We start from the raw sequence: 14342 nt of genomic DNA, 5'->3' as shown, positions 1-14342 counted from the left end.
AAAAAATACAGCAAAACAGTAATATTGTGAAATATTATTATAATTTAAAATAAATTATATTTATGTTCATATGTATAAAAATATAATTTATCCCTGTGATGGCAAAGCTGAATTTCCAGCAGCCAGTCTTCAGTGTCACATGATCATTCAGAAATCTTTCTAACATGCTGATTTGATGATCAAGAAACATTTCTTATTATTATCAATGTTGAAAACAGTTGCGCTCCTTCATATCATTGTGGAAACTGGTATTTTTTTCAGGATTCTTTGATGAATAGAAAGTACAAAAGATCTGCATTTATTTGAAATAGAAAATGTTTGTAACATTATAAATGTCTTTAATGCATCCTTGCAGACAAAAATAATTAACTTCTTAAAAAAAAAAAAAAAATCATGGTACTGACCCCAAACTTTCGAACGGTATTGTACATGTCATTAGTTTTAGCCACACAGCTCCAGCTATGATCAAGTGCATAATGATTATTTTTTACAAAGTCATGCTTCAGCATTCAGTTAATTCGCTGATTACAGACCTGGCTGTCTGACATTTAAAATGTGCAAACATAATATTAACTGTCAGTTGTAACTTAGTTCGTTTCAGTTTAAGGTAGAATGACATCATTGGAAACTTGTAGAATTCCCCACCAATCCCAGTGCATTTGATCTTTTTAATGCCCTGACATTACATGGACTCTGATCAAATGCAATGTTGTACTTGGGGTTCAAGTGCTAGGTGTGTTTCCATGGTCACATAAGTGTAAGTTCCAGCTTTCACAGGATCACAAGGGTGTGGGGAATTTGGAGCTAGAGCGCATTGTAAGTTACTTCGTAAAGAGTGAATGTGTCTGACTGGATTATTTTTAGACATTGCTCAGGTTTTAAAATTCCACCACAGCTTAGCTGGATACACTCGCACCTTATAAAGTCTGTTAGGACTTTGGGACTTAAACGAAAGTCAAAGCAGATGAGTCTGTACTTGATGTATCAGTTTCTTAGATGCTTTCATGACCAAAACTTTCAGTCTTTTATTAAACACAAGCAAAATGCATTTCACAAGCAAATGGTCAGTCTCTCCAAAGTCAAACAAAGTGTATCTGTAATGTCACATTCTTTGCTGTTCCAGCTAATCAAAAATGCTTTTAATTTTATATAATTCAGTAAAGTAAACCTAAGAAAATAGACTTTTGATTCATTAACCACTATAGGTAAATAACTAGAAGAATAACAAGAAAGTGCATTAAACTGTAAAACTATATGTGCTACAAACCAGTGTGCTTATGATTATGACAATAAATTAAAATAATATGATAACAAATACCAGTTTTTGTACAGCTAAAATAATTGGAAGCGGCTGACAATGGAAGTGCCTTGCACATTCAAGAAAATAAGATAAGATAAAACAACACATTTCAATGCTGAAAACCATTTTGACCCCATCACTTCATGCACAAACTTATCTAAATGAGTGCAAATTTTGAAGCTGGTCCAAAATTATTTAAGAGAAAAACACTAAGAAAACCAAATATCTACCTGTTACAATCATTCTCATGCAATCAAAGTCAAACCCTTGTCAGACTCACAAACATTTGCCATTGCCAGTCTAAGATCATAGTTAACACGAGAATGCGAAAAAGTACACCGCAGATGAGATCATGATGACAAGCGCACACAGGTATTTCTGCAGGCTCAGAAACCTAACCTCTCAACCATCAGCCTCTTCCTGTATCGCACACGGCTGGCCTCTCTGATGGCTTGCCATTTCTGCATATCTTCTTCATTGCAAGACAAAGAAACACTGGGAGATCCCTTTTTCTCCATCCCTTGGGTATTTAAAGCTTTTAGCTTCCTAAGTAGCATATCATCTGTTTTCAGGTGCTGCTCTGCTCCGTGTTTAATCTCGGACTTGGGTTTGTTCTGTCTGGGTTCAAATGGGCCAAACATTAGCTTGGCCTGCAGTTTTGGTGGCAAAGCCCATGTCTCTGGAATAGGAACAGGGTGGTAGTTATCAGGGGCCCCAGACAGAGGGTAATGACTGATTTGCTGTTGAGCCCTTCGAAAAACCACATCGTCTTTTTCAATGTCAGGATAAACGGGTTCACCCTCATGGCGGGGCTGAATTACCACTGTGACTTCAGCCTCCGATCTGCGGCGAGGCACCAGGAAGTTACCGTACTTCAACTGGGCCAGATCATCACTCGAGTGGAAGGTTTTTGTACGACGTGTAAACATATCGTCATTTTCCAAATCAGGCAGGATGTCGGCAGAAACGTTGTATGGGTCGTTAGGGTGTTCACGCCCAAGGAGGGGGCGCTTTTCACATTTTATGAGTCTGGGGCCAGAGGTGGGATCTGGTCTGGGCCAAAAATCAGGGGGCTTTGACTTAGAGAGCCCAGCACTCTGCTGAGCAACCGTGAGGTGTTGTGTCTGAGAACTGTGGGTGAATCAAAGGAGAAAAGAGTAAAGAAAGGATTCAGAACATGCAAGGGGACAGTAAAAAAAAAAAAGAAAAAAAGAGTAGAAATCAGTTAAGACCAGTTAACACGAGTAGTGTATGCAGAAGGTTGCAACTAACCATGCAATATATAAGTAACAGCAGCATTATGCAGACTCATTTTGCTCTAAATTTTGGAAAAGCAGAAGTGTGAGCGCTCTGCCTCAAAATACTAAAAGTTACTTCAAATTTAGATTTAATAAAAGTAGTTTTAAGAATTTTGATACACACCACCACTATAACCACAGAGGAATGATATCGTTGGAATCACTTTCAGATATATTTTTTTTCCCAGCTGATGAATAATGAAAACATTGACAGTAATCACAATGTATCTTGCTTTAAAGAGCTTGAGCATTTAAAGCGACAGACGACATAACTGCAGCGCAAGCTTATAATAAACAGGACGTTATGGTGCGTTGGTGTGGGGGCTAATATAGTTCTCTGTAGTTATCGTTCTTGGTGTGAGTGGGCCTTTAAGCTCTAAAAATGCACCAAAAAAATCTGTAAAATGGTCCATACAATATGATAGCTTTGTTTGAGGAACAGACCAAAATTTAATTATTCACTGATGATATTATCCTTACGTCAGTTGTGGCACATCATTCAAGAGCTCAAAGAGCATTAATTGAGTCAAATGAAATCAGTGTGTTTGTAAAAGGAATTGATCAGTCAGATTTCTGATTCAGCTGTATTCATTGAAAAGATCAGACTCAAGAGAATGACTTGTTCAATGAACTGGTTTTCGAATTCAACTCACTGACTCGAATGAACAGCTTATTGGATGGCAAATCATATATAGCTTCAGAGTCATTTGGCATGAGTCATTTGGACCTTCTCACCATTTCCATCACTTATGTGCACTTGTCTGTTGAGATCATTAACATTCACAAAGATTATGAAAAAAAAAACAAAAAAAACAAAAACAAAAACACTACTTATTAGTACGCATCAGTTGATAGATTTATTATAATATGTGGAGAAGCTGATGCAGGGGAAGTGAGTGGATGTCCGGTCCTACTGCATATGGGGCTGTGATAAGGACCTGGGTGTGGAAGTGAGGCTGGACTGAGCGAGGCCTTCAGGTGCATGGAAGTGAGAGGGAGGGGGTTCAGACTGAGTGCGAGAGAAAGCAGGTAGAGAGAGCCAGGGATTGGCGTCATCATCTGATTCTTCAGAGGACGAACCTGACTTCTTGCGACTGGAAAATGTGAGGTGAAAGAGCACAGAGAAAGAAAATGGAGAAAAGTTAGTAACCATCACCAGAAAGAAGACAGGAGGTAACAGAAGCCTTAGCAACAAAGTAAATAAGTAAAAAAGAAACCTCAGGGTTTACAGTGGCATCCAATAAATGTGTACATTTAAGCAACACTTAAAAATATATGAAAGTATGAGCAAAACAGATGTACTGCTCAAAATCAAGATAAAAACTTATTAAAAATTTGGACATCTGTACTGGTTGTCAAATTTTATGAAATGTCCATCTAACAGGTAAAAGACAATTTGATGGTATAATATATTATGCACTTTACTTTTTTGGAGCCACTGGATAGCCAAACAGGTCAGAATTATAAATTATTATCTGAAAAACAGCTGATGGACTGATCAATAGGGCTTAGAATTGAAAACAGGTTCTAAGTCAGATTTCATTAAAAATAATGAAGTTTAATAATTAAGTAAGTGTAATTTTATTTTTCCATTTTAACTTCCAAATTACTTTAATGGACAGTTGCCAATTATAATAAATATGGGACAGCTGATTTATGTAAATATTTTTTGGGAATATCAAGCATGTCTTGAAAAATATTCCTGGAGTATTCCTGGAGTCAGGGATAGGGTTATTTTTTATTTATTAGAATTATTTATGTTCTTTTCTTAATTTATGTTCTTTTTTTTTTTTTGCCTCAGTACTGGACAGACCTGAAACCTTGGATCTTCCTGTACCAAGGGCGGCGCTGGGAGCCCAGTTTGATCTTCTTCACATGTGTATCCTCCTCAGGTGTCCAGAACTTGGGCAGAAATTTATCAAAAGGCACTGTGGCAGATGTTTGTGGCATCAGGCCTACTTTACGGGTATAAAGGTCATCCTGAACAGGATCAGCATAGCCAAACTCATCCTCCTCTTCTTCAGAGTCATCGTAAATGCAGGCATCAGCGGATACAGGCCTCCTGTAAGTCCTCTGAAGAGGCTGTGACTGACCGCTGCTCAAAAGACAGCCATTTGTGTTACATACCACCAATGATCAATGCACATCAAACCATCCATGGTTATTCAAGCACACCAAACCAAATGAAAATCAAACATTGAAAACAAAATGTTGTTTCAAAAAGTCCACGCTATGGGTTGAAAATCAAGCGAAATAATGACATCACAGCAACTCAAAACCAAACTTCGAAGGTTTCTGGAGAAGACCCAGAGTTAACACTGATAAAATAGCAAACAGATGCGTGTCAAAGAAGCCAGTTTCTGACCTGAGATGGGTCAATGAATGCCGGGGCACATTACTGACAGCCACCTGTGGCCTGGTGGTACACGAGACAGCAGCTCCCTCCAGCGGGCTCATGGGTAAGGCAAAGTTGGTTGGAGCGACAGGGGACGGCCTGTGAAATCTACGGCTAGCGAGGTCATCTAGAACCATGTCGGGATCCGGGCGATCTGTATCTGAATCACTGCTCTCATACTCATAGGCCAAAGACTGTTGGGCAGTTGTCTGGGATTTCAACTCGGTGATAGATGAAGGGTCTGAACCAGCCCTCTCATGACTGGGACACACCACCAATGATGGTCACGAAAGCACAAAATGCCAAGAAATAGTGGGAATAATAAGCACCGGCATTCAAACATCAAGAATGTTTCATAGCTAACATCTCAACCTACAAAGGAGGAATATAATGATAAACAATTCTAGGAAGCAAAGCAAATGATCAAGAGACAAATTTTGAGAATTGTTTTGAGAAAAGTTCACATTCAGATCTTTTGATGGCAGGTATCAGAGCACAATGTGAGACATTGTTGAGATATTTTTTGAAACTCTAGAAGAGACAGATTTAAGATTACTAGGGTCTTTTGTCTGGAGAAAAATCTGAAAAGCTGGAGACAAAAAAAGTCTCCTTTTGCTCTCTTTTTAATTTTATTGCTGCCTAGGAGAAACTACTGAGACCTCATTTGTGACTTTTCAATTCTGTGGGTGTTTTCCTCAAAGAAAGAAAAAAACATTTTTCTTCGGTCTGTATTACATCATAAATCAATGATCAGATGGTCACCTTTCACCAGAGTAGGTGAATATACCATCCCATGAAAACCCCCATTGAATCTTTAGAGTGTAGACTTGCATTACCTAGTAAAAGTGCCGTCATCTTCTGTGAACATAGGGCTAGCCCAGCTTCTTCTGTTGTCTTCATTTCGCTCTGCACGTTTCTTGCGTAATGGTGCTGGAACATAGCCCGACTGCTTATCCTTTGATGGCAAGAACTGATTGAACGGAGTGGTGGTCTTAGGTGTTAAGACCAATGAACGGCGGTATTCCTTATTTTCTGACATCATGAAGCTCAGATCTGCTTCGGGGTCACTACCACAACCTGGAGAAACAGCACAGAGAGCCAGGAGTGTGAGTGTATAAACACGCACATGCACACATGATTGTTATTCTTTCCTGGTGGGGACTTTCCATTGACTTTTATTGTTTTTATACTGAGCTAATGATGTTTTCTAATCCATAACCCTGAACCTTACAGAATGTAACAGAATAATCTTTTTGAATTTTTTTGTTTTGTATTGAGACATTAGCCTATTTTGTATTTTTACAAAGCTGATTTTTCTTATTTTTCTATTGGTCCCCATAGGTGAATTCACATTTTATTATACTAGGAGACAAAATTTGATCCACACAATATATGCAGTGCAAAAATTAGTTTTCTTCATTAGAATTTAGATTTTTCTTATTTTACACACAAATCTCACAAAATTTAAAGCAAGAAAACTCTATGCTGATGGATTAAGAAAATACATGTAATTCATATAATATAATACTGTTCAAAAGTTTGGTGGCAGTAAGATTTAAAAAAAATATATATACATTTTTATTCAACAAAACTGCATTGAATTGATCAAAGGTGTCAGTAAAGAATTTTTACTTAGAAAAAAAAATATATTTCAAATAAAAAACATTTTTACACAAAAATATTAAGGAGCACAATTGTGATAATACATGTTTATTGTGCAGAAAATCAGCATATTAGAATGATTTCTGAATGATCATGTGACACTGAAGACAGTAATGATGCTGAAAATTCAACTTTGCCATCACAGGAACAAATTGCATTTTATATTTATTAAAAAATAGAAAACGATTATTTTAAATTATTATAATATTTCACAATACTACTGTTTTTACAAATAAATGCAGCCTTTGTGAGCATTAGAGACTTCTTTCAAAAGCATTATAAAATCTGACCGACCCCAAACTTTTGAATGGAACTCTCTGAAAATGTCTTTATCATCCTAATACATATTTACACAATTTCTATTGTTGTAAATATTTTACACGGAAAGACGACAGCTTTTCTGAACACACTTCTCTGTAGTAAACATGATAGTGGGATGCGTCTGACTCATTGGCAGGTCAGTGGGGAATAAGAAAAAATGTCTCACTGGTGTGAACGTGTAGACAGTCCAGCACAGTAATTATATCAGCAGCTAATTACATCAGCACCTTCCTTATGAGCTGAAATTGAGCCCCTGGGACCATGACTGAGTAAAAAGATGCTAATGTCATTGAAACGCAAACATGTAGAAGAGAATGAATTGATGGGAGTTTGCACTTTCCATCAAAACAGTATCTGCTGACCATCACAGGCAGCAAAATATAGCTCATTAATGCATTAAAAGGTATAGTTCGAATACCACTAGAGGGCACCAGGCATTTGTTTTGACAAGCAAGAGTTCACTCCAGAATTAAAATTTCCTGATAATTTACTCACCCCCATGTCATCCAAGATGTTTGTCTTTCTTTCTTCAGTCGAAAAGAAATTAAGGTTTTTGAGGAAAACATTCCAGGATTTTTCTCCATATAGTGGACTACAACAGGGACAAATGGGTTGAAGGTCCAAACTGCAGTTTCAATGAAGCTTCAAAGGGCTCTACACGATCCCAGCCAAGGAATAACGGTCTTATCTAGCAAAACGATCTGTCATTTTATTTTTAAAAATGTATATACTTTATCCACAAATGCTCGTCTTGCACTAGCTCTGCGATGCGCCACACATTACGTAATCAGGTTGGAAAGGTCACACGTGTTCCGGTTCAAAAAAGTAGGGTAGGGCGAAAAACTCCATCTCATTTTCTCCTCAAAATCGTCTGACATCGTTGTTTTACCTTTTTTTTTGTAAAGGGTGAAAAGTCTTTGCACATTCGCTTTGTAAACACACGTCACGCGTGACCTTTCCAACGTGATTACATAATGCGTGAAGTCATGGACGTGCAAGATGAGCATTTGTTTTTAAAAAGTATATACATTTTAATTTTTTTAAGACTTATTCCTCGGCTGGGATCATATACAGCCCTTTGAAGCTGCACTGAAACAGCAATTTGGACCCTATTGAAGTCCACTATATGGAGAAAATCCTGGAATGTTTTCCTCAAAGACAGACATGAACATCTTGGATGACATGGGGGTGAGTAAATTATCAGGACATTTTAATTCTGGAACTAATCCTTTAATTAATTAATTAATTAACCACATTTCAGCCAAAGCTATCTGTGGTCAGGTTTTTAAACTTGACTGCATATTTTTCTTGCACTGGTGGAGTGTTTTGTTTAAAAAGACACAAAATGAGATATCCACCTCCACCTTTCGTACAACTACTCATCTCTGACTCTCAAAGTCAAGCTAGAATGCACAAGAGTGACTTCAGAGATTGAAGAGTCTTACCCTCGCTGCTTCCTTTGAGTGTAGCGTCTGAGGATGTGCTGCAAGTTCTGGATCCCAGCGAGTCGAGGCTGTCTAGAGAGTCTTCTCTCCTGTGTCCGGCCCGTAGCGGGAAGAGCTCTTCTTTCTCGGAGTACCAGCTATCTCTACAAGTGCTGTTTCGTGCACTGCCCCGCAGTGATGTGCAATCCTCTAGTGCCTGTCGAGCACAAGGGTGTGAGTGTGAGGGAGACAGGCCGACACACAGCATGCACAAGGGAACAACACAAACAACAAACACAGCATACAGCCTCCATAGTACATAAACACAGTCTTGCTCGTGAGAATTTGCCGTATCTTTTCCAATGAAAGTCATACTTTTGAAAGTGTTCAAACTGTGTTTTTTTACACAGATGATCCTGAATACAATAACTGAAATGTGCACAGTTGTAAACTTAAATGGCAGGTTTTAATGGTAATTTTTTTATGTCACTTAAAAGGATAGAATAAGCATGGTCAAATTCCCTTCAAAATCATATAAGTTTTTTTTTTTTGTTTTTTTTTTTACAATATGTAATGGTCAACAGTATCAATGCAATCAGGTGAATTAATTGCTATTGGCTGACTGTGTTTCATACCATGAGACTAGTATGCTGCATTCTTAGCAAGATATTTCAAATTCCAGAATGGATGTAAAATGAGATTTACTCTACATGGTCAGCTAGTCTAGAAGAATCCACAATATTCACGCACTCCTATATACACAGTAACATCTAAGCGTAAATACTACAGCAAATACTGCATAATCTTACCTTATATAGTGCTGTGCCAAGTAATTCCTCAAAAGCCTTTAGTTTTAGGTAAGGTCCATTGTAAAAAGGATCAGCATGTGCCTTTCTGCCCAGCCAATATATGGTGATCAGAACCTGTGAGACAAATCAAAACAACTGTATTAGTACATATTGCAACAAAGTTGTATGTCAATAAACCATTAATATAAATATTATATACACTGGTACTAAAAAGTATTGAACTTTTTTTTTTATTCCCTTTTTGAGAAGTTTCCTAATTACTTGAGTGGTCATTTTAGTTTTTATACATAAAATCAGTTCACCGTTTATATAATCTTTACAATTAGAACAAAAAACAAAAAAACATCAAAATCAAGACTTCTATTCTATTCTATTCTATTCTATTCTATTCTATTCTATATATATATATATATATATATATATATATATATATATATATATATATATATATATATTTATTTATATTTATATTTATATATAAAAAATAGATGTCTTGATCAGTGTACTTGAGTTTTAGATGAAGCGTCTTGAAATGTTACTATGACATACTGCTACTGTGATACTTTAAGAAATAAACATACAAACACAAACCGCAATATGTGAGCTGTTAAGTAAGTATTTTATTTGACACCACAGGAATGAAGCAAAGACTCCGAAAGCTCACAGCATATTTCAATTGAGCAAATTAGGGGATAAACACGATTTTACATTAGCCCAAATAATTCAGCATTAGCACTTACATTTTTGAGCCTCCTGCTGCTCTCCTGGCGTCTGTAGGGGAGAAGAGGTGTTTGGTTAATCACTCACAGTCTGGGAAAAGGACAATAAAAGAACATTGTTTTGGGTTTCTGTGTGCCCTAGTGAATGAGCTAGAAAGTGAGAGCACAATCCTATCAGGCCGGCTCCCAGCAGCTCTATTCAAAAGGATACAAACTGAAAACACGTTCACTCAAACACATTGACAAACTCCGCGACATAGGGATGGTTGACAGCAGATATAAAGACCAGAAAAACAACAGCCAAAGAACCCTACTCCCACAAGCTCCACTATAAATTGACAATATATTTTATTTTATAAATGCAACAAGCAAAATAAGCAGAAAAAAAAATAAGATACAGTATATGTACTGTGTATGTTCTACTTTTATGTCACAATCTTGTCCTTGACTGGTTATATATGAGCACTGTCACCTAAGGTTAAAACCAAATATGATCACTATAAAAATACCACATTCATTGATGTAAAACATCATTAAGATTCCTGACATCCTTTTGTTGCATGTAAAGCGAGGTACTGTATTTCTTGCTGATGTTTCAACCAAAAGATTATATAATACTTGAGCCATTAGTTATTGGAACTGGAGTGCCCCTTAAGAGCCCGCCTAAATAGGGCACTGTACTATAATATAATGAAATAATAATTTAGTATGTCATATCAATAAACTACTATGTATACATGCAGGGATTTAAGATATAAACTACAACAATAATAATCATTATCTTCATCATCATTACTATTTTTAATACATTACTTAAAAAAATAGCTACAAAGCTTTTAAATGGATATGTGAATGGAGAAATATGCTTTTTTGTGTGTCCAGAGTGCATATTAAAGGCATATATCAGAAGGATAGGCAAATAGGCCCAGGCTAACTAACCAAAATTTGACTCCTTTTGTCTTGCTTTTGTTATTCCGTAACAAAAATAACAAAGTTCCTGTTCCAGTTATAATGATTCAATGTTTGTGGACTATATTTTACAAAACTCATTGCCACAGTCTTATTTTTACTCTATCACATGACACAATTTAATGTTTTGATATTAACATGTACAGTAAATATCATGTGGCCCTCATCTACATATGCCCCATTTTCCTAGAGATATAGGTAATACAATAGTACAGTAGCTCAGGCCTAGGCCGTACATTTTAGTATTTTGAGACCCAAAAGTCACCATGAAATCAAAATGAACAACTCTTATTTTTTAATGGAATATTGCAGTATTTATTAGAAATTATTTGTCCTTGCACGTCATTATTTTTTTAAATAATCAAAATGACTTTCCCTCCCACTTGCAATGACACCTCTCTGATGACGTGTTTACTGGCACAAGGGCGGGACAACCTGTAATTCACATGACATCACAGAAGTAGCAAACCACAACAATCTAACAATCCAATCAATTTCCAATGGACTTTAGTGACACTGGTCCAACTGTTACTTACAGTACTAACAATACACTTTCAGAATACAAATACATTTTTAGCTGTGACAGCCATGATGCAAGATTTATGACATAAGCTAAAGAGTTCAACAGCTGAGAGGTAGAAGAGTGATTATGCTAGTCAGCAACCTGTGTTTTTCAAGCTGGTGAACCTGTATGACATGTTCAACTAGCTGAATGAAGGCGTTCCCTGCTCACGATAACAGCAATTTATTGCTCCAATAAAAGTTGCAAGAGAGAGAGAAAAAAAAAAAAAAAAAAAGTCTGTGTCTGCCATCAGAACAAAGTCCACATTTATAAAGCTGTTTGAAGAAAAAAAAAAAAAAAAAAAAAAAAAAAAAAAAAAAAGTCAAGAACATTCTAATGCTTGTTACCTAATGATAATTTATGATCCCTGAAAAAGCCAAAGGACTCTTTGTTGGGGTGAGAAGAGAGGGAAGGAAATTATTTTATTTTGGGAACCTCTAGGGTGTATTTTGATCAGCTGTTCACTCACATGAATATGAGGCATTTATTTATCAGCAAATCCTTTTTGAAAAAAAAAAAAAAAGACAAAAAAAAAAGATCTTGAGAGAATGTACGAATCTTGAAAGGGAAAGCTAAATCAGCAAAATCAACATTTATGATCCAATCTGATTAAAAAAAAGTTCATCCAAAAATTAAACTTGTGTTATAATTTACTCACTCTCATGTTGTCATAAACTTCTTAAACCTTGCAAAATGCAAAAGAAGACATTTTGAAAAATGTACTGGCCCTCTTTTCCTTGCAATTACAATGAATCGGGACTTAAACTTTCAAACATCAAAAAGGACGCAAAGACACCATAAAAGGTATATGTGAAAAGGTATCATAAAAGTAGTCAGTTACATTTCAATTCTGGTTTTGTTCCTCACAAAAAGCTATAATATGCATTGTAAGACATGCAGTAAAGCACATGAGTAGCACAGACCACTTTTCTAATACTTTTATGGTGCTTTTTAAAATCATTTTGGAGCTTGACAACCCCTGCCCTCATTCATTATATTAAAAAGAGTGGGCAGAATATTTATTAAAAATTCACTATTGTGTTCCAGATGAGTAATAAATATTAATGGGATTTTCTTTTTTGGGTGACCTAACCCATATCCAACTAGTGCATTTATGTTTAACAGCCGCTCTTGCCACTCTTAATTCTCCATCCTTTAGTAAGTGAACTGTGGCTGGAACATTCCAATTACAACAGCAAATTTCTCTACTCAAAACACTGTCAGACATAATCAGAGTACAAATGCTTTTCAATAGGGTCTCTATTCACACATCAGGCTTTTAAATGCTTTGAACTAATGTGTCTAAACAAGTACAAGACTGCGTTAAATTGATTATAATCACTCAGTCTGTTCCCAAGGCAAAAAATGTTGTTTATGTTAATGACCATTTGTGAGAATATAATGTTTGCACTGTTACATTCTCACAAAAGGCGACATCAACCGCTGCATTCTTTAATATTCATGTGTAATGAACTCAGAAATTAAGTTACATTCCCCAAAACTGTGTTCTGACCGTTTTAGGGCCTAAATATACTGTCTGAGCAGGTCAATGTCATAAGTATTGTACCAGTCCGTGGGAAAGTCACAGTTACAATTAGGATTTGTCTCTCTAGAAACCAAACCATTTCTGTATGTGTGATTGATTTGGAACATTTCAAAATAAAACACAACGGAAGTTTCTAAATGGCACTGTGCTGTTTCCCTCCAAACAATGTTTAAACCACAGTGGCTCACAAAGATGTTGTGAGTGAAAAAGTAGGGTAGTCTATAACAGAGATAGAATATCACCTACACATAATGTAAAATACTTACACATGGACACAAGTCTAGCCTTCAGTTACACAATATCCGCGGCATATTTCTGGAATTTTTCTATTCTATTTCGAAATACTTTTAGTCCATAAAAGGCCTGCCAAACCCTTTTGGGAAATGCAATAAAATGACACAGTGACAATGGACGGGCAGGTTCATGACATATCAACACCCCTCATTTATAAAGTGGGTGTGTGTGCATAGCTGGGAGAGTAAGACCTCACAGCCCATTTTTTAGTAACATTCAGCGGGTAAAGAATGTTCCTGGTTTTATGTACGAATGCCACTAATTAGTCATGCCAGCTTGCATCAATCATTCTTTGTGTTTTTACTCAGCTCTATGATACAACACATACATTTAAATTGAGGCATTGGCTGTGGTTGATTTAATGTCTCCCAAAAGGCTTGTTACATTCTTATCCGATTCACCAGCTATAATTCACAAGTAAAACACTGTAAGGAATAATTTTCACTATAGTCGGATGAGCGAGTGTTGCACAAATGCAGCTCTTGTTTGTCTGTTTATGGTATGGACAATTGAGCAATTCACAATATACCAGTGTCCCTGTCATAGTGACCACTGATGCCATCCAGTGCCACACACCATTGAGAAAATGACATATTCAGTCTCCCACAGCACTTATAATGAAAACATTATATTACAATTCACAACAATGTAGAAAAGTGGATATTTTAAATAATATAAACAAACAGTCCACCAATAGTACTTTTTACTGACGTTCAAAAGTTTGTGGTAGATAAGATCATTTAATGTTTTTGAAAGAAATGTAATTCCTGTGATGGCAAAGCTGTATTTTCAGATACTTCAGAGTCTTCAGTCACAAGATCCTTCAGAAATCACTTTAATATGATGATTTGCTGCTCAAGAAACTTGTCTTATTATTATCGATGTTAAAAACAGCCGTGCTGGAATATTTTTGTGGAAATATTTGTTTTTCCAGAATTGTTTAATGAATGTCAAAAGAGCAGAATTTATATGAAACAATTTTTGCAACTTTATAAATGTCACGTACTGACCCCAAACCTATGAACGGTATTCAAAATTAAATC

General features: G+C 36.2%; 1 protein-coding gene across 18 annotated transcripts in view; it reads right to left on the bottom strand.

Moving 5' to 3' along the window:
• lmo7a (LIM domain 7a) overlaps positions 1 to 14342 on the bottom strand; it is a 51130-nt gene that overhangs the window by 18028 nt on the left and 18760 nt on the right. For 14 of the 18 annotated variants that reach the window (XM_079880407.1, XM_079880417.1, XM_079880423.1 and 11 more), the window contains exons 5-12: positions 9950 to 9980; positions 9210 to 9323; positions 8422 to 8617; positions 5830 to 6070; positions 4964 to 5254; positions 4412 to 4693; positions 3537 to 3692; positions 1700 to 2431 (exon numbers count right to left, since the gene is read on the bottom strand). In XM_079880407.1, the coding sequence (XP_079736533.1) occupies positions 1700 to 2431; positions 3537 to 3692; positions 4412 to 4693; positions 4964 to 5254; positions 5830 to 6070; positions 8422 to 8617; positions 9210 to 9323; positions 9950 to 9980 (2043 nt within the window). The remainder of the gene's footprint in view (positions 1 to 1699; positions 2432 to 3536; positions 3693 to 4411; positions 4694 to 4963; positions 5255 to 5829; positions 6071 to 8421; positions 8618 to 9209; positions 9324 to 9949; positions 9981 to 14342) is intronic. The other 4 variants (XM_079880414.1, XM_079880416.1, XM_079880413.1 and 1 more) reach the window with 1 other exon arrangement.

This window comes from Squalius cephalus (genome assembly GCF_949319135.1).
Source record: "Squalius cephalus genome assembly, chromosome: 9".
In the NCBI taxonomy this organism is placed as follows: Eukaryota; Metazoa; Chordata; class Actinopteri; order Cypriniformes; family Leuciscidae; genus Squalius; species Squalius cephalus.
This window is presented reverse-complemented; position numbering and strand designations above follow the sequence as displayed.